The sequence below is a fragment of the Notamacropus eugenii genome, chromosome 2, assembly GCF_028372415.1.
Source record: "Notamacropus eugenii isolate mMacEug1 chromosome 2, mMacEug1.pri_v2, whole genome shotgun sequence".
Taxonomy (NCBI): domain Eukaryota; kingdom Metazoa; phylum Chordata; class Mammalia; order Diprotodontia; family Macropodidae; genus Notamacropus; species Notamacropus eugenii.
Genome location: NC_092873.1, coordinates 263,470,149 through 263,491,293, shown reverse-complemented (window position 1 = coordinate 263,491,293; position 21,145 = coordinate 263,470,149). Strand labels below are relative to the sequence as shown.

Here is a 21,145-nt window from a genome sequence, read left to right as displayed (position 1 = left end):
TAAACTTCTGAACATCTCTATCCATGTGGACTATATCCAAGTTGGATAGGTTGAGTGAAGCCTGGCCTGGTTTTCCTTAGGACAGGTAGAGTTCAGGAAGTTCAGCTTAGCCTAGAATTTAAGGTCAATGGACCTTTCTTTGTTGTAGACTAGAAACATAACCTTCGTACCATAGCAATCAATGTTATGCCTTAGGAAGAAAAACCCATTTGTTTTCCTCACAGTTACACAAGTAGCAGGGGTCAGTAAGAATTAAGCTGGAGGCCATGAGCACTTGTACTTGAGCTCTAAGCTGGTAGCAAGGGCATATTATACCTACACATATTCTCAAGTTTCATCTCAGGCTCTGGGTACAATTTTCCCTGAAAGGGAGGAAATAGACATAGAGGAGCTATCCAAGAGAAAAAACATAAAAACTCTTAGTGGATAGAATTGTTCAGCGGGTAGTACAATCCTATAGCAAATCAAAAGAATACCAGAGATTATCTGACATTTGAAAGCAGTGGATGCCTTTCACTGAAAGATGGTGGTATGTGTGCGTGTGTGTGTGTGGGTGCATGTGTGCATGCATGAACACACCTGTGTCTATGTATGGGGGGGGTAGGGATGGAGAGGCAGTGTTGTTTCTCACTTCTGAATGTGGTACATTTATTTCCCCTGCAAAAAATACCCTGTCCCATAAAAGAGCAGTTGGGTAGTGGGATTTTGGACCTCCTCACCACCAACCCCATAGATTCCCAGTTTCAAATATATAAGGAATAAATGATTAAGAAAGACTATGCTATTCCCCTCTATGGGAGTCCTGCTCTCTGATAGGATTGGGAGTGGAAGGAGAAAAGATGGGGTGCTGATGAGTTTAAGTCTTTGTTCTATAGACGCTCCACTAAATCAAGTTGAAAGGTGTGGTGTTGACATGGCACCATGCTTCAGCTGTGTTCTGAATTAAATGGGCATTTGTGGTGTAGCCTGAGAACCTAACTGTCATGTATGCAATTGTTTCTATTAAAATCATGTTGAGGTTTCCAAATAATGTTTCTCAAATGGATGCATGGCAGGGGATCATTTTCCAACTGAAACATGCTTTCGATTTCTTTAAGAAGTTTGTAACCTCTATCTTTAGTCTATCCAGTTGCTGACCTCCAAGTATAGCAATGCCTCATCAGATATGGCAATAGCTAGTGATACAGTGAGGCTTTATTTAGTATTTTTTAGGAGAACTTCCTAAGTGAATCTCCCTGCCTGAGGAATGTGGGAAATGATGTGTTCCTTCATAGGTCCGTCAGAGACCTGCATTTTGTCTAGCAAAAGGTAGCTATGACCTTTTCTAATCATAGATAACACCAGGTTAGTAGGTAAATGACCTCAAGCAGGGACAAAGAAACAACATCGCCTCCCCACCCCCCATACACAAGATAGAGGCACAAACATGCACACACACACACACACACACACACACACACACACAACCACAACCACCATCTTTCAGTGATAGGCATCCACCACATTCAAATGTCAGATAACCCTCCAGCATCCTTTTGATTTGTTGTAGGAATATAGCTTGTGTATGCATACCTAGACACACACACACACACACACACACACACACACACAAATTTTGACCCTATTGACTTTTTGTGTCCTTATAGGATAAGAAGGAAGATCGACCAACAATTGTCCTGGGTCTGACCCTAAAAGGCATGCACATTTATCAGGTAATGGAAGACACTTTAGCTCTTCATCTTTGCAAACAGGCCTTTCTCCCTCACCCTCCCAACCCTATAAAAGTATTTTCACCTCCCTGAAGGCAAAATGGCTAGGTTGTGTGCATTGTTAACATTCTTTCTCCTGCAGAAGGCAATCCAGGCCTCATCCCCCACTTCTGGGCTCATCCTGGTTTCTGGCCAACCCCAAACCAGGTTATGTTTGTTATTTTACAGGAGGTAAACCATTCTCGGCAGCTTCTCTATGACTTCCCCTGGTCACATGTTGGAAAGCTGGCATTTCTTGTGAGTATAAAGGAACACCAGTGACGTGATCTAAATGCAGAATTTTGGTCCAGAGGACGGTGCAAATATACATGATCATGAAAAACATTCAGACATTTATTAAGCATGTACACTGTGTGTCTAGACACTATGCAAAACATTGTGATCTTTGGCCTATAGAAGCATTATGTATCTAGATATAGATATATCTATCTACATATATGTGTGCACATATATAATGTGTACATATATGTATATATACGTGTGTGTGTGTGTGTGTGTGTGTGTGTGTGTAGAGAGAGAGAGAGACAGAGACAGAGACATGGACACACACACCTTGATAATGTGAAGAAAGGTATGTAGTGTTGAGAGGGCTAGGGTAGTGGATCCCCAGAGAGGTAAAGGAGGGTATGTACTTCTATCTTCATAGACTTAGAGCTGGAGTAGACCTCAGAACTTATGCAGTTCAGCCCTCTTTTTTTATAGGTCAGGAAACTGAGGTCCAGAGAAGGTAAAGTGATTTGCCTAGCCTCTCCCAGGCAGAAAACAGCCAAGCTGAGATTCACACTCAGGTTCTCTGCCTTCAAATTCAGTGCTTTTAACACTGTTCCACCTAGCTGCTCACTTTTGCCCCATGAGTGGAGCCTGGAACTTTCAGTTTCTTTTAAGGGTCCTCTGTATCTGGAGTCTATTCCAGATTCCAATCCTGACCTGGCATGTTATTACACCTAGTGTGAAAATTGCCCCTTATGCATGTGCCGCACCCCCTTCCCCCCTGCCCCTTGTCATAGGCTCTATAGTAGCATGTGCTGTATACTGAGAACTCATCATCCATCCTGAGTTCTTATCCCATCCAGTGACTGTCAGGATGACTGTGCTCTAGATTGGAGAGAAAAGAGTAGCTCCCAAGCCTAGCAGCCTTTGAGAGCATCATGTCCCTTTGATTCCAAGAAGGCCAACTTTGTGTTTTACTCAGGGGAAAAAATTTGAGATCCAGCCAGACGGTTTGCCTTCTGCCCGGAAACTGGTCTACTACACTGGCTGTCCATTCCGATCCCGCCATTTACTCCTGTTACTCAGTAACAGCCATCGGCTCTACCTACATGTCCAGCCAGTGCTGAAACAGATCCGGCAGCTGGAGGAAGCAGAAGGTAGGCTGTGGACAAGGGGAAAGAGAGAGAGCATCTGGGCCCTTGTGAAGTGTCTCTTTGGCTCAGTGGCCTGTATAAGTTTGTGAGTTAAGTAAGGAAAAAGGGCCAGGAGATATGTGTGCAAAAGTTCTATTCCAAATATTTGGATTAAAGAATGATCCCACATGGAGCCTGTGACCAGATGATAGAAATATATTTCTTTCAGTAATGCGCTATTTTCCCTCTTTCTTGGGTGTGCTTTTTAGTTTGAGAGAGGGATCCTTATAATTGCTTCCATTTTTAATTATAGCAGTTTCCGGAGGACAGATTTGGTTTGCATTCCTGTCTTTGGATATAACGTTATTGAAAAAAATAGCTGGAGACTAGGCCAGCACATCCTTCTGCATGTCTTGTTCCTGGGCTGCTCCACTCCTGCCTCAAATTCTTCCAACTATTTTAAAGGAGACTGTTGTTTAGTCATTTTGAGTCACGTTTGACTCTTTGTAGAACCTCTCAAAGATACTAGAGTGGTTTGCTTGTTTTCTTCTCTAGCTCATCTTACAGATGAGGAAACTGAGGAAAACAGGGTTAGGTGACTTGCTCAAGGTCACACAGCTAGTAAGTGTCTGAGGCTAAATTTGAATTCAGGTCTTCCTGCCTCCAGGTCCAACACGCTATCTACTGTGGCACCTCACTTTCCAACATACAGAGAAACTGAAATTCTGAATCGATTCCCTTTCCAAATACACATGTTGGATTCACTTACATTCCCTTTTGTCTCAAGAGTGTTTCAAGGTCTTCACCTGACTGCCAGGCTTATATTTAGGCCTCTTCCATTAACCTGAATGTTACAGTCATACTGAGCCCAAATGACTCTCATTCAGTTTGTGAGGGCCAGCATTACTGAGCTAGAGCTGTTGTCTGTATGGGGAGAAGCCAGGAACAAGGGAGATGGCTTACAGAGTGATGGATGGGCAAAGCCTACACATTCCTTTGATCTGTAATGAATCCATTTAGCTGAGCTCTGCAATACGTCAGACAGGGTTGCCAAGAATTCCACATGCCTCCATCTGTACTGGTCTTCCCAGCCAACCCTTGGCACTTCTGCTATTACAGACAGAAAATTGTGTGTTATAGACATCTATCCTCAATTTCTCCTTTGGTAAACTCAATTTGAGAAAAGAATTTTTTATCAAGGTTTGTCCTATGCTTTGCTAGAGAGTAGCCTTCCAAAAGGCAACTGATAATGATGGTAATTAATTGGAATCAGCATTTTATTATTGGACTCACGTTGAGCAGAAGAGGAAGAAGATTGGACTTAGAACTTTGTTTTGCTTCTCTCCAAGATCTGAGCTGCACGTGGGAGTGTTTGTTGAGTGAAATTTCTTCCCTTCCTGACAGAGTGGGTGTGATGAAGGGGAGGAGGGAGTTTCCTCTTTCGCAGCCTAGTAATAAGCAGTGATAGCAAGGTAATAATTTCTCTAGGAAAGATCAGTGTGTATTCTTGTAAAGTCACCATCTTGGATGCCATGTGTTCTGTCTTTTTAGACCCCAAGAAATGACAACAGTTTTATTGTGGTGGGTTTTTTTTTCCCCATCCTAAGGATAGAGATAGGGTTTAAACCTATGGTGGAGATTTAGGGTATTTCCAGGTGAGGAAACTCCCTCCACCAATGCAGGCTAGCACTTTTATTTTCTCCCATTTTTTTTTTTCTAACAATTTCTGAATGTAATCAGTACCCAGTAAGGCAAGCACTTCTACATACAAAGCAGAGCAGAAAAAGAATGCCATAAATAAAACCTGGATCTGTATAATGAACTGCTTACTTTCCTCTTAAAGCACATAATATGTACACCATGATATTTCCAAGCCTATCCTTCTTGTCAGTGTTTCCTTTTGACTTTCTTTTTATTTAGTTAACCCCATCACTATCATTCCTTCTTTCTCCCTAACTTCCTCTTCCAAAATTGAAGGAAAAAATAAAACTCTTGCATCAGAGAGAAATAATCAAGCCAAACAAACCCCGCATTGATCCCATCCAAAAATGTATTCCTCATTCTGCACTATAGCAGGCTTTTTCACAGGTTCCATGGAATCACGGCTACCATTGCATTGATCAGAATTTGTAAGTTCTTAAGTCTTTCAAGGTTTTTAATTTTTATTATATTAATATATATTTATATAACATTACATATAATTGTATAATGTTTATTAATTATTTATATTGAAGTTGTATAAATTGTTCTGGTTTTACTTGCTCTACTCTGTCACTGATTTTTGTGTTTCGTACTGGCACAACAATATTACTTTGACTTTCATATGCCATAATGAATTTATTCCTTATTTGATAGACACCTTCCTAGTTTCCAGCTTTTTGCCACTACCAAATGCATATAGGTCCTTTTCCTCTTTCTCTGATGCTTAGTATGGGTGTCACTGGTCAGCAGGTAGACACAATTTAGTGACTTGATTGGTTCCACTCCAGTAGTATATTAATGTGCCTGTCTTTCTGTAGTCTTTTGAGCAGCTATCCTTTTCCCTTTTTGTCATCTTGGTCTGTGGGTGTAGATCTTGTCAACTTGTAGCTGTGAGGTATGCAGCCTCAGAGTTTAATTTGCATTTCTCTTATTAATCATGATTTGGAGCATTTTTTCTATATGGCTGCTGGTTTTCTCCCAACTTATTTATATGTATTAGGGAATGCTCTTTGTTCTTAAATTTGAATTAACTCTGTATATATCGTGGATATCAGTGCTCTGTCAAAGAAACTTTTTGGAAAGATGTTTTCCCCCAGTTAACTCCCTTATATTTATAACTATTAGTTTTATTTGTGCAAAAACTTTTCAATTTTATGAAATTAAAATTATCCAGTTTATATTGTGTAATACTTTCTGTCCTCTCTGAAATTTGGAGTCTTACAGTAGTCTGGAGAGTTTAGAAGTTAATAATTTGTCCAGAGTCACATAGTCGGTAGGCATCAGAAGTGGAGGCCAAGCCTAGAATTTTCTGATCCTTGTCCACTGCACTACATTGTCTCTTTGGTGATCCCTACATATTCCTTTGTTCCTCTGCCATTTACTTTTTATTTTTGTTTGCTTCTTTAGAGAAGAAGCGTTACCGGGAGTCATACATCAGTGACACCCTGGAGATGGACCTTGACCAGTCAGACAAACACTCTCATGGGAGTGGAAGTAGCAGAGGCAGTGGTCGGAACCACTACCACCGGCTCTCCCGTCATTCAACAGATAGCCACGGCAGCTCCCACACCTCTGGCATCGAGGCTGACTCCAGACACCGCGTGTCCGTGGAGATGTCTGTGGATGAGCCCTTTGGCATGGAGCTGGGCCATGGTAAAGACAAGTCCCACAGCTTCACCACCAGCCACAGCAGCTCTGGCATAGATAGCAACAGTAAAGGGAGAACTGAGGATGGTGAGTGGGTGGAGGGACCAGAGTACCAGGAATGGGGAGGTTCTGGCCTCCTCTGAAGACAGAGTATCCTTGGTCTGTCTGGGGAGAGCTAAGTCAGTTTTCTAGTCCTGAGATCCAGGTTACCTTAAATACCTTCTTTTTGTTTCTTGTTGGCCACAGAGGTGGAGGTGATGGTAGATGATCCATTGGAGAATAACCAAGTGGACAAGGCAGCTGAAGGGGTATCAGTGACTCCGCTTACTGTTGGGCTGCATGGCTATAAAGGTGAGGACAGCTGAACTTTTCAGTGTCATCATGAAAAAAAGACTGAACTTGTTGGCACACACCTTGACTCAAAGCATCCCTCTCTTCTAGCCTCTTTATGAGACATTAAGTCAGTCATCTGACTTCTCTGGGCCTCCGTTTCCTTGTATTATTAAAACAAAAGGATTAGATTTATTTCTAAATCATAGCTTAATCTTCTGAGGGAATGAAAGTCACTAGGAAGCAGACAGCACCGTGGTTAGGGTGAGCTGTGGTGTATCTGCTTTCCTGAGGGGAAATATAATAAAAGTTCTTTTTGTTCAGAATCCACACAATGAAAAATCTCTTTTAACTGAATTAGAGAGAGAGAGAGAGAGAGAGAGAGAGAGAGAGAGAGAGAGAGAGAGAGAGAGAGTGTGTGTGTGTGTGTGTGTGTGTGTGTGTGTGTATCCTCCTGAGAGAAAAGAACAACAGAAATACATTAGTTGATATTAGTAGAATGTATACAAACCTAAGCTGTGGAAACAAGAAGACCTGAGCTCAAAGTTGACCCCACACACAGCTGTGTGATCTTTGGCGGATCATCTAACCTCTGTTCACCTCAGTTCCCTCAACTGTAGAATGGAGATAATAACATCTACCTCCAAGAGTTGTGGCGAGGCTCCAATGAGATAATATTTGTGAAGTGATTAGCACAGTGCCTGGCACGTAGTAAATACTGTGTGAATGCCAGTGACAATTACATCTCTAGATTCAATAATTCAGCTCCTTTACCTCCTCAGTATCAGAGTGGCCATTGGGATGAGCCCGAGATGCATAACAAACTGATACTTCCTTGTATTACTTTAAATGTTACAAAAAAAGTTTTGTGACATAAGGAGGAAATGCTAGATTTGAAGACTGAGGACCTGGGCGCAAGTGTTGACTCTTCTACCTAACTTCCTGTGTGACTTCGGACACTTAATTTCATCAGGCCCCAATTTTCTCATCTGTAAAATGAGGGTATGGTACTAACGAGCACTGAAGATACTCTCCAGCTCTAAATCTTAGGATCCCATGAACCTTAAATTTCCCTGTACTGGTGCAAGGACTATTACCACCACTTTGTAGATGAGAAAAATGAGGCTCGTGGAAGGTTGGTGACATTGCCAAGCTAACAAATGTCTGAGCTAGGATTCTGATCCACATTACCTGACTTGAAGACTAGTTCTCTTACCACTAAACCATTGCTAGCCTTAACAGATCTTCCGAAGCATTTAAAAACTATATATTTGATGTGGTTTTATGAAAAAAAAATTCTTGAAATGTTGATAAATATGATAATTCTTGGAATATTAAAGATATGTAAGCCATTTTGTGAGCAGCCTTACTTGTATTTGCTTTGGCCTCTTTGACAAGGTAGAAACTAATGGATATCCCCAAAGAAATTCCAAGTAACTTCAAATAGCTCATCATCTAATGCATGCATTAAGGTGAGTAAAGGTTGCAGGAGAATGTCATCCTTTAGTGGGTTAATCGGTAGCACTTGATGAAAGGTTTATCTGCAGGTTTCAGAACCTTAGGTTTGTTCCCTCGAGCCTGTTGACCAGGGCAAATGGCCACGGAAGGTTAAGAGTTCTGAGCTGGAACAAAAGTAGAAGGTAGTTAAGTTGGGAAATGAGGAGCTGTGCCTAGAAACCTATGGTTGAGGGTCCCTGCTGACCTTTCTTCTTCTCCTGTAGCCTCTCACCAGGAACCAGAACCCTTTGCTGTGGTGCAGATCACACTGGTCAAGATGAGGGGTCAGAGTGTCGAAGCCCTTAACCAGGTACAAGAGGGAGGCTTGTATGACAGTTGCATGTCCTTGTTCCTTTTTTTCTTTTTTCCCCCCACTTTTTAAGAATCTCCCCATATTCTTGTCCATGTATCCTTCCTTGCCAGTAGACATAGGTATCGTGATCCATCTTTTCCACCAACAAGGCAGATTGTTGACATCTGGGCATTCCTGTGCCCCCATAAGAAGGGTTGGCATGTTATTCAGCAGCCTGACCTTCTCCTCTCCACCTTACCCCCAAACACTTCAAAAGCAACATCATCGGCAACAGAAATAACTTAAACTTATATAATACCTACTGTGTGCCAGGCACTGTGCTAAGCACTTTATAAATATCATCTCATTTGATCCTCACAACAACCCTGGAAGGTAGATACTCTTATTAATCCCCATTTTACAGGTGAAGAAATTGAGGTAAACTGAGGTGAAGTGCCATGTCTAGGATCACACAGCTATTTAAATGTCTGAGGCTGGATTTGAACCGGTCTTCCTGACTCCAGGCACAGTGCACTACCTAACTGCCCCTGATGTCAAGCCTAACTTTAAGGAAGCTGGTATTCATATCTAGTCAGTTCTCTTCACTTAATTAGCCCCTAAATACACACACAGGCATATACACAGAATTATGGATTTAGTTGTTATTGTTCAGTTTCTTTATGACCCCATTTGGTGTTTTTTGGAGGGTAAGAATCCTGGAGTGGTTTGCCATTTCCTTCTTCAGCTCATTTTACAGATGAGGAAACTGGGGCAAACAGATTTAGGTGACTAGGAAATATCTGAAGCAGGATTTGAACTCAGGTCTTCCTAACTCCTGTGTTCTCTCCAGTTTGATGAGTAGGTCTCTACTGACCATAGCAGTAACTTCTTTTGTCCCCCATGCAGCTTGATTAGGGCTTATCTTGTTCTGATACTTTTCAGAGTGGTAAACCCTGTTCTTTGTTTTGGCCACATGTCCTCAGCGTATGTATGTTGGGGGTATGAGGGGCTGAATGCTAGGGACGTGGAAAGAAAATCCATTTTCACAAAAGAATTGTGAAATCTTTTAAATCTAGTTTCAACCCACTGCCTGTAATCCAGAAGTTTTCCTCATTATCATCCTCACAAAGAATTCATTAAGCATCTAATTGTATGTGGCATTGAGGGAGGGACCTCTGAAGTAAAAGCCCTCTGAATATTGCCCCTGTCTTCCAGAAACTCAGGAATTTTTAGCTGGTGTGGCACCCCATCTGTTAGGGCTTTGCAAACATTCATCAGACACAGGAAGGAGTCAGATACAAGTTAATGGTGTTGGAATTTTAGGGGTGGCCATGTCAGGCAGGGTCATTTGGGCCAAGACCAAGAGGGAGGGCTGTGCCAGACTTGGGGAAAGCACATGATTCTGAACTTCTTTGTTTGTTCTTTAAAGCTGGATTATACCTTAGCCTGGTGCCAGTGATAGTTTTTGAATCAATTTAACCACATAGCTTTGGGAGAGAGTGACTTTCAGAGGCTTTCCACTACCCAAAGGGGCAGTGTGGTAGTAATGGGTTTTTTGAAGCTACAAACCTCCCACTCCTTCTCTTACCCCTCACTTACGGCTGGTTACTGGTACATTCCATGCTTCCTCTGAGGATTATAGGAAGAAATCCTCAACCCCTGACCACATCTCTGATGTTTTGGGGACTATGAGTGTTGGCTGGTTTTTTGGGTTTTGTTTTGTTTTGTTTTGTTTTGTTTTTTTACTTTTGCAAGTCCCTTGCTTAGGTTCCCATGAGCAGAGAACATTTCTTATTTGAACTATATTTTCCTCAGCCTCAAATGTAGTGCTTGGCACGAAGTAGGTGTGCTTTGAATTTGGAGAAGCAGCTGCTTGGCAGACCAAGATCACAGGGTCACTGGCTTGAATGAGATCCGAGGGCCCATTTAATCTATGTTTGGACAGTGGGTCTTCTCCCCTCTGCTACTGTGCAGGTCAAATCAGTTAACAAGTCTAAGAAGGGGAGACAGTAAGCAAATAGCTATGTACGGATAAGCTATAGATGGGATACATTGGAGGTAATCAACAGAGGGAAGGCACTAGCAGTAGGGAGGATCAGGAAAGACTTCTCATACAAGGTGGCAATTTTTCTGAGACTTGAAGATAACCTACAGATTTTTCTCTTGAAGATGCCACTGCAGGGAGCCCCCTACTTCTCAAGGTGTGCCATGTTATTTTGGGCCAGCTCTTATTGCTGAGAAGGTTTTCCTTCACAGGAAGCCTAAATCTACTTCTAAAACTTTTAACTAGTCACTTCTAATTTTGAGTTCTGGCCAGATAGAAGAAATCAACTAATTCATATAGACCAGAAAACTGTCTTCTCCTATTAGAAACTTTCCCCTGCTCCATAGATAATGACAGGTCACATCTTTTCAATCAATCATCAGACATATACTTAGGCTTCTCAGGCCCTGTAGGTAACTCTGAAGGAGGAGGTCTTTTTAAGTGTGGTGGGGTTTTTTTGAGTCCCCAAAGAGTCCCAAGGTACAGAGTCCTGATTTCTAGCACGTAACTTATCCAACCAAATGTGGCCCCTTGGACCCTGGAACATACATCCCTCATCTTTGACATTTAGCAAAACTTAGCTGCCTAAGTAGCTAGCACTTTGCAGGAGAAGGAAGCAGTATAGCATTGTGGCTAGGGCATCTGATTCTGATTCAGAAAGACATGGGTTTATATGACCTATCTGCCACTTATTAGTTTGTGACCTTGATAAATCATTTCATCTGTGCCTCACTTTCCTCATCTGTAGAATGAGAGGGGGTTAGACAGCCGGATGCCCTTATTATCAAAGATCCCAAGGGGAGAGCTTTTCAGAATCATCATCCTCATCATTTACAAGCCTTTTGTTGAAAAATTCTCTTTACAGGACTAAGTGCTAAGAGACATACATGAAACATGTTGGCACAGTGAGTAGAATATTAGATTTGGAGTCAGGAGATCTGAGTTCAGATCCTTCCTCAGAAATGTCTGGGGAAATCACTTGATTTCCTATGTCTCCGTTTCCTTATCTGGAAAATAGGGATACTACTAACATCCACCTGCCGGGGTTGTTGTGAGAACCAAATGAGGAAGCACTTTACTTTATAAAGCTTAACCATCATTATCATTATTTTTCTTCCTTGCCCTCAAGAATCTAGTTGGGGAAATGGGAGTTGTAGTATCTGGGAAAATGATAATATTTCTTAGTCAACTAATCCCAGGGCTAAGATGGCACCAGAGGTAGCTGGCTTAGCAAATACTACCTGACTATGTCCAGTATTCTCTAGGTTCTGGTCACCTCTTCAAGTCTGCCTACTGGGGTGTCCATACCCAGGTTTTTGAGATCTCTCAGGTGAACATAGTAAGATATAGCCACCAGCTCCCAGGATGTACATGTCAAATGGAGGACATTTTAGGGCTGGCAGCCTTTGTATAAGGCTGGATTTGGGAGATCATATGGTGCATTGTACTTAATTACCAGTCATCTATTTTGTAGATGAGAAGATGAAACACACAAACTTGAATTAAATTATACACAGATGAACAGAATCATTTCTTAAGAGTGGAGTTGTAGCTTTCTGATGAAAATATTTGGAATGAATTGGTGGAAAGAGAGCATCTATACTTGTATGATAACCCCTTTTCATCGTTATTATTAAGTGATTTTTGAATCTGAAGAACCAACTCATGTTTGGGACTTTTCTTCCCCGCCTCTTGTCCTCTCCCCCTCTCCCCCCACCCCGTTTCTTTCTAATCCTTCAGCTCAGAGAGATCAAAGCTAGGGACTACTCAGACCAGCACAGCCAGAGCCTGGATGACGTCCGACTCTACCAGCTGCAGCATCCACCCCTGAGCGCCAATCTTTCTTCTCCCACATCTCACAGCTACACTTTTGGCTGTGCCCTAGAGGACAAGTTGGCTACTTATGGCTGTGTGTACTCTACCGCCGATTGTAAGACCAAGTCTGCCCTCTATGGGAAGAGATCTATGAACTGCCTCTCCCTGGATCTTCTGGGGGAAGACCAAGTCCCAGAAGAATTTGTAGTCTAAGCTAAGTTGCCACTCCATGGAGGTGGTTTGTGGCATGGTAGCCTATGAGAGAAAAGAGAAGAGGTCACCTCAGGTCTTGTGGATAAAAACAAGTCATCTTCCTCACAGAGGGAGAGCGTGACATGGTGCTCACCTTTGCCAAGACGACTAGAGTACACGTGCAAATTTCTGGCACCAGTCCCTCCCTGATCTAGACACTGCCCCAATGGTTTATTCCAGTTCCTGGGGCAGCCTCCAGACTGCCAGGCGGAAGGAGCCAAGCATACAGAAACCTTCCATCTGGTGTCAGCATTCATCAGTATCTTCTACAAGGTTCCAAGAAAAGAGCAAATCTCCAGCTGAACTTTAAATGCCCTTTGTATGTGGTATATTAATGTTTTTCAGACAGGTCTTGGAGGTGACCAGGCAGTTCAAATCAGTAATCATTAAGCACCTGTAACATACAAGACATTGTACTAGGCATCAAGGCGAAAGACAAAAACTGAAACATCCTCACCCATTAGGAGCTTACATTCTCCTGGACCACAATTGGTGCTTTGGATTCAGTTGCAATGCTGTTCTGGTCCTTCCACATATATCATGAAACCAAACTCTAGGTTCTCACTGGCAACAAAGCCTGAGTGGCTTCTTTCTTAATTTTCTTCTTGCCTCTTGACCAACCAAGGGGAGATAAAGGTTTCTTAGGAAAATCAAAAACTTTCCTCATTGAGGATACCTTTGAATTTAGTCTTTGAAAAGTGAGGGGGAATGGAAGGGAATGGCCAAAGGCAAGAAATGTGTGAGCAGTGATGAGTATTAGACTCATAACAAAAAGCCCTTGGGATCTCAGAGCTTCAGCTTTGTGCCCCTGACTCGTTGAGGCCTGCCAGCTGGGTAGCTTCTGTACCATTATTTTCTTATCTACAGAATGGTAAGATTTTTCATTAATGATTCTAGAAGATTGGCTATGCTTGAATGGTAAGAGTCCTATGATTATACATTTAAAGCATAACACAAGTTTAACTTCAGGAATGTATCTTTATTTTGTATGGATCTTATCCCACTCAACAGAGTGGGAAGGTTGGTTATTCTCCCCAGGAGGGGCCCCAAATCCAATTTTACTGTTGCTTAATAGCATGTATTGTAGTACTTGTTGCAGGGGGTCACTTAGGCTTGATGATTCCTTTTCAAATGACTTCTTTGAAACTCTATCTGATCATAAATCTCTTAGTTTTCTCACAGTCTAGCAGGCATTATGACATCTAAAAGTCTCTTTGACCATGTATGTCACTGCATGGTCACAGGCAGGCAGAGTCCAGCATCCAGTGGGCACTTTCTGTCCCACTAACATCTGTCAGGTGATATCGGTTGCACCCAAATCTAGTTTTTCATATTTGAAGATCTTGAGAGATGATTGGACAAGAAACCAATGTAGCTCTTGACCATAAAGGTAACCTTCTAAGGTTTTCTGAGTCTTGGTCCCTTTTAAAGTGGTAACAAGTAAATGAGATCAAGCTAGCCATTCTATTGAGCCTTCTAAACAGAATAGTTATCCATCGCACTAATTACTGACTTCTTTCATTTTCTCCCTCCTTTCTTTTCTCCATTCCTTCTTTACTCTTTCTCCTTCCTTTCTTCCCTTTCTCCTTGCCTCCCTCTCTTTCTCCCTTTCAACAAGCTTCTCATGTGTTAAAATCATATAAAGTTACTTAGAAAGCTATAATACAGCATTCTGTGAAATGGGACACAAGCCTGTGGAATTTTCAGCTTTGTAGTCAGTGGCCAGCATCTTAATAAGAAGTTAATAGGGCACTCTTGAGAAATTCTAGCTGCCATTCACTTTACCATAGCCTTGCCTTGCGGTAGAACATTGAATGAGTTTGGAGTCTGAACTTGGACTCCTCAAACCGGGAAAGCTGGCCTTTCTACAGCCACCATTTCTGGCTCCATAAATGTATAGCTAAAGTGAGTGATTTCCTGTCTTCCCACTGCCGTCTTTTTCCCTCCAAGACCGACTTACTCATAATTCAGCAAGGACACTTTTTCCCCTTAATTTAAAAGAGTTTATCTCTAGGTCAAGTAGTTTGTTGACAGCTGTCTTTCTGGCTCCGTTGGAGCTTACAAGTTGTTCATGTGAAAGAATTTCTTGGAAAACTTCCATGGTCAGATGTGACTATGAATGATGAATTTACTTTCTACAGACACTATCAAGCAATTAGCTAACTAGGCAACAACACACAGTTCATCTTATACATGGGCAGGAATGGGGTGAGGAAGGTAGCCATTCTGCTTTGGGGTTCAGTATGGCACCATCAGTCATGAGGCATTATGACTGTGCATGTATGCATACAGGGTCCAGGGATTCTCCTGCTATTAATTACTGTATTCCTTCAGCCTCCCAGTAGCTTCAAAGGAATGTACCCTTTCTTCTTCCCCAGTTCATGATAAGTAAGAAAACATTCTCCTCTCTCCAACTCCCCTACAGACTCTCCACACGTGGTTACAGGTGGCCTTGCTCCCCATGCCATCCATCACCTTGTCGTCATTTGGGTATTTGCTGTGTAGGCTGTTAAAAGGCATGGATCATTTTAATAGACAGGCCTGTCTGTAGCACCTGATGGGAAAGTGGAGTCTTACATTGGTTTGTGTTCATTCCTAAAAGGACACCATGAAAGAAGGTGGTTTTCTGTGTACTTACTCAGCTCCTTCCAAGGGCAGCAGTAGCAGAAATTGTGCAGCCCCTCCCGCTTGCTTCTGAATTGAGCTCTGATGAGGGAATGTTATACTTTGAGTTATATAGCAAGGATTTCATGCTGGTGGTCCATGTATATTTTTTATTTATTTGTAATTCCCCATGAGCTGCTGTCCCCTCCCTCCACATCACCACAGAAATACTCTCACCCCGCCTATACCTTGAACAAAGAAGATAGTACTCATTTTTGTTAGGCAGAATTGATCTATATTTTATTATTTTGTATTCCTAAAGTATTAATATTGAATCACTGTGAAACCATTCTGATGCGAGGTTTTTGTAACCATGGGACATTATTATCTTTAATAGTACTATGTTTTGTATCTTGATTATACCTGGTTCACGCTGTTCATATTAAAGCTTTTTTTGGGTGGGGGGAGGGGGTGGGCAGGGCACTGACATTTAATACACAGTATCCTGGATGGCTTCCACTGCAGTGCTGTCTTCACAGAGTTCTCTGTACTGGAAAGTGTTAACTTCTCCTTTCTGTGAAAGGAATCTGTGTATATACCATGCACATGTAATAAAGAAGTGAAAAATGTGTGCTTGATTCTTTTTGTCAGAAAGGAAGTAGGAAGGGGAGGAGCTTGGTTTTAGAGCATGAGGCAGGGCTCCAGATGCCATGCAAAGACTTTTGAAGAAAGCCCTGTATCTGGCTTTTAAGTGCTTCAAAAGATGGGTGAAGTGGGCCGTTTCTTTGAAGCCAAGACTCAATATGGCAGACTAAGATAGTAGACCAGGGACGCTTATACTCGGATCCCACTCCAGACACATAGGGCCTCTGTGATGGGGCATGTTACTTAGTTTCCCCTAACTAGGCAATTTTCTGATATCGTACACTGAAGAGAAAGAAGGTGTTCATCTGCATTGGTAAAGGAAGTTTCTATCAGTGAACTCACATTCCACACCAGTCCCTTTCCAAATCTTTTCTGAAACTTTGGGCCAAAAGATTGGTGGAAGGAAAACCAGTTTGGCTGGTTTTGATTGGTTGATGCATGTAAGGTTAATTTCACCAGGCACGGACAAGCTGTTGAGTTGCCAAGAAAAAATAGAAGAGTGATAAGTTTTCTAGGAAGCAAGGGCAGAATTTGAATTAGAGGATGATGGTAGAATTCAGAGAGGACTGAAACGCAGGCAAGTTTTCTCAAATGCCCCTCTTAGCCATCCCCCATGTGACTAAATAGGCATTAGAACAGTGAGACTCTCATAGCTTTTATGAATGTCCTTGCTCTGGAACCACCAGATCATTTTGGTTCATGTGCCCAGGTTCCTTGCCTAGTTCCTGAATTATTTTTGTGAGCCAAGACAGCCCAGTAAAATAGAGGAATTTACAAGTTTTTAAAGAAGAAAGACTTTTAAAATGAAGACTCCTTTTAGGGAAATTACATTACATGGTGAGTAGTAGAACCGATGTTATGGAGTGGATGGTTAGCTACCCTAAGAATTAGAAAGACCTGTATTTCCATCCTATCTCTGACACATACTGGCACCATTGCCCTGGGCACATACATCACTGTGCTTTTAAATGCTGGAAGCATAGAATCTAAGACTGCACTTTGCAAAGTAGGTGCTATCACCTGAAGATCATTACAAGAACAAAATCATGGGTCCAGATCTCTTGCCCACGCCCAAAATTTATTTGGATGGAACTGATTTTATTGGTACAAGGTTGATAATGAGAACTTTTTATGACAACTGTGTGTATGGGTAAGTATCTTTCATGTTGTATTTACAAGTTCATCAGAGATATCCTGGTCTAGTGAATAGAAAGCTAGACTTGGAGTTAGGAAGATAATAGCTGGTTGAAACACTTATCTACCACTAAAGCCTCTTCTCTTGATGGAGAGAATTCCAACTCATTCACAGATTCTTCTATATGATTTTAATTCAACAAGCCTTTATTAAATACTTAGGCATATGTATTGCACTGGGGGAAAAAATCTGTACAATGAACTTCTCTGATAAAGGTCTCTTTTCCAAGATAGTTAAGAAATTGATTCAGATTTACAAGAATAATTGCCAGTAACCAATTGATAAATTAGATTGTCAGCTCCTTTAGGACAGGGACCGACCCTTTTTGTGTCCCCAACACTTAGCATGGTGCCAGGCATATAAAAAAAGTTTGATAAATCTTTTGATTAAATGGTCAGAGTATGAACAAATAAATTTCAAAGAAAGAAACTTATCTATAATGAGAAAATGGTACAAAACACTAATAGAGAAAAATTCTGAGGTTCCGTCTCACTCATCAGATTGGCAAAAGATGACCAAAAGGAAAGTGGCAGATGTTGGAGGGGCTATGGAGAAATGAACATATTGACATCCTATTAGCAAACCTGTAAGTAGATATAACCATTCTAGAAAGCAATTTGGGATTATACACCAAAAAAGCTGCTACATAGCGCTTGGGTTTTGACTTGATACCCCTGCTTACAACTATACTCCAAAGAGTTCAAAGAAAGAGGGAAAAGTGCTATAAGTATAGCATATATATTGGAGCTTTTTTTTGAGATGGCAAAAACAAAACAAAAGTGGAAACTAAAGATGTTTGTTGAGGAATGATGGCACAAATTATGCTGTGCACACTTAAAAAATGAATTTCAGAGTCATGAAAAGACTTGTATGAAATGTTACATAATGAAGTGAGCAGAACTAGGAGAATACACTATGACATCAGTATTATAAAAATAAACAGCTTTGATGAAACCTGAAATGAGAAAAAACAACAATTTATACAATAATGAAGCCATAAAAATGAAGAATGTTGAAAGCTGTAAATATTCTAATAAACACAAGACCATGCCTGATGCCAGAGGACTGATAACAAAGCATGCCCCAGTTAGGATAAGGGTTGAAAGGGAGAGAAAATAGATTTCTGTTAATTAAGAGAGTAACATTTAATTTAAAGAAATGAGAAAGACAAAATGAAATCATCTTTTCCCTCACATAACCTGTGTTCTCCTGGAGAAATGCAATGTTTACACAGAAGATATATATGTAATTTTAGAAGTTAGAGTACAAGCCATGAGTGTGACCAAAAAAGATTTCTCATAAGAGGTGGAAACAGGGTTAAACCTTGAAAAAAGCTACAGATTCTTTTTAAATTTTTATTTTGTACTTGACAAACACCATTAACATTCACCTATGCCTCCCTCTCTGAATTATTATTATAATTATTTTAATAATTACTATATTATTTTAATAGTATAATGTGATAATTTATGATAATTATTAATAAATCCATGACAAACATTCAAACAAAACATTCACACATCTCCAGAAAGGTAAATTTCATTCTGCACAGTGCCATTACCTCTGTCAAATAATTTTCAGTGAAAGATTCTAAGAGGCAGAAATGAGAATGAGATGCATTTCATAGATGCAGAGAAACCAGCTCTATACTGGGTAGCAGGGATAAAGGGGCAGGGTCAGCAGATGGATTGCGAAGTTTGGAGAATAGCAAATAATATACTTTGGCCAGAATGGAGAAAGGTCAATCTGATTTCGTTTTGGTGAAAAGAGACTCATGTGAAGTAAGGTAAGCTAAAGTCAGACTGTGAGGAGCTTAAAGGCCAAGCCAATTTTGCTTTGTATCCTAGAGAAAATAGGGTGCCATTGAAGAATCTTGAACTGCGTAATGAGAATGATTTTGGCAGTCATATGGAGGATGCAATGGAGAGGTGAGAAACATGAAGCAGGGAATTCAAGTAGGAGACCATCTTGGTAACCCCTCTACAAGAAGATGAGTTCTTGAAATAGGGTACTTGTCATATGAGAGACAAGAAACGGAGAGATGTTAAACTTTTATTAAGCACCTACTATGTGCCATATATTTTACTAAGAATTGGCAAACACTGGGCTGTGGAGGTAGAATGTTCAGTACATGGCAACTGATAGAATAGTTATGGCAAAGGAAAGGGAAAATCTGAGTCCTAGGTTTTGTACCTAAGTGACTTTGGAGGAGGGGCAAATTTAAGGGGAGAAGATAATAAGTTAAGATTTGGACACTGAATTTGAGATCTAGGGCATCTAATTCCAAATTTAGCAGGCACCTGTAGATGTGGATCTGGAGCTCAGGAGAGACAAAGCTGGATATGTAGATTTGGGAGCCAACTGTATAGAAATGATAACAATCCATGAGAACTGATGAAATCACCAAGAGAAAGAACTTGAAGAAGATTCAGGAGAAAGCCTTGAGGAATTAGCACCACTTCTCTACTAAGATCCAACAAAGGAGACTGAGAGTGATTGGAGAGAAGGAGCACAGAAGGAATCCAGGGAAAGGAGGTGGCCAGTGGTGTCAAAAGTTGTAGAGAATTTGGGATATGTGCAGACTGAGAAAAGGCCAACACACTAAGCAAATGGTCATCTTGGAGAAATAGCCTGGCTAGTGGCTAGGGGTACACCTTCCAGTTAGAAAGACCTGCCTCTGACATGCACTGTGTGTATGACTGAATACCAAACTCCTCAGTATCTTTAGTCAGTTCTAAGATTTTAAATTACAGATGAATTACAGATGTACATTCCCAACCTAGGGAGCGTATGCTTGACTAATCTTCCACTTTTCATCCCTTTGCTCCCCTTACATGACAAGTACACTATTTCAAGTATTTGCCTCATGAAATTACAAATCCAGACCAAACAAACCAACCCACAAAACCTTGGAGGGAGGAATTTCAGTAACTCGTGGGGTTGGGTGGGAAACTAAACTTGGCCCTGAGGGAATAAAGACCAAAGAGGTAGGAATCATGGCAGCTGTAAGGAGAGTGGGAAAGTGTTCTCAAATGGGAGCAATGACTGAGGAGAGGTGGCCCAATTAGGGCACCCAACTGAGGGTTCAGTAGTTTGATTGGGAGAGGGGGTGGCATGAGAACTTTAGGCCTGAGCTCCTCTTGCCTCCAAGGCCCATGATTCACTCTTAGAGAGCCATGCACAACTTCTTGTAAATGAGATGAGTCAATGCACAGGTACAGACTCATTAGCTTATCTTGGCAAAAAGAGAATCATTAGGTACATACTCACAGAACAATGTGGATGCTTGTCCCCAACCACTGGCTTGGTGGAAACAACTAAGTGATCTATTCTGTGTCAAAGCAGGGCATCGAAATTCTATCTAAATTGCCTTATATGTATGTGATAGAACAAGTCACTGGTGTTGTTTTCTTATCTGCAAAATAAGAAGAATGAGCCAAATGATCTAGACTGTGATCCATTCCAGCTCTGAAATATTGGGAATCTGACTTCTTTGGCCTCACTCTTTTCATGCAGAGCAGGGCAGAAGGTGCATTCCCCAAATGTGCCGTCAGAGGGCAGTGGTGGTGCATTACAGTGGTCAGTTGCTGGTTCCACATTTGAGTTTAATAATTGCCTGCAGGAAACTATTTTTTAATTTTTATTTTTTTAGAATTGTATTGTAAAACTAGGACTGGAAGGGACTTCCAGGGCCATCAGGTGCATCCCTTCACTTTTAAGATGAGGAATCTGGGGCCCATGGAGATTTAGTGACTTACCCAAGACCACAGGGGTTTAAGTGTTAAATCAGAGACTAGAACTTTCTAGTCCAATCTCCTCTCCTCCCACCTCCCACACCCCCCTTCTGTCCCCTACACATACTCAATAAACTCCAGCGGTTCCCATAACCTTCAGGATCAAATATAAAGTCCTCTGTTTGGCGTTCAAAAACCTCCATGATCTGCCCCTCCCTCACTTTACCCCTTACACCCCAACATATACTCTTATCTTTTGACCCTCGCACAAGATATA

The 21,145-nt window shown here is 41.3% G+C and overlaps 1 protein-coding gene across 8 annotated transcripts in view; it reads left to right on the top strand.

Annotated features, from left to right (window-relative positions):
• FRMD1 (FERM domain containing 1) overlaps window positions 1–15,923 on the top strand; it is a 102,161-nt gene extending 86,238 nt beyond the window's left edge. For 7 of the 8 annotated variants that reach the window (XM_072643917.1, XM_072643923.1, XM_072643924.1 and 4 more), the window contains 7 exons: window positions 1,647–1,712; window positions 1,938–2,006; window positions 2,962–3,136; window positions 6,221–6,547; window positions 6,707–6,811; window positions 8,512–8,597; window positions 12,364–15,923. In XM_072643917.1, the coding sequence (XP_072500018.1) occupies window positions 1,647–1,712; window positions 1,938–2,006; window positions 2,962–3,136; window positions 6,221–6,547; window positions 6,707–6,811; window positions 8,512–8,597; window positions 12,364–12,651 (1,116 nt within the window). In that variant the 3' untranslated portion in view covers window positions 12,652–15,923. The remainder of the gene's footprint in view (window positions 1–1,646; window positions 1,713–1,937; window positions 2,007–2,961; window positions 3,137–6,220; window positions 6,548–6,706; window positions 6,812–8,511; window positions 8,598–12,363) is intronic. The other variant, XM_072643922.1, reaches the window with a different exon arrangement.
• Window positions 15,924–21,145: the final 5,222 nt, after the last annotated feature.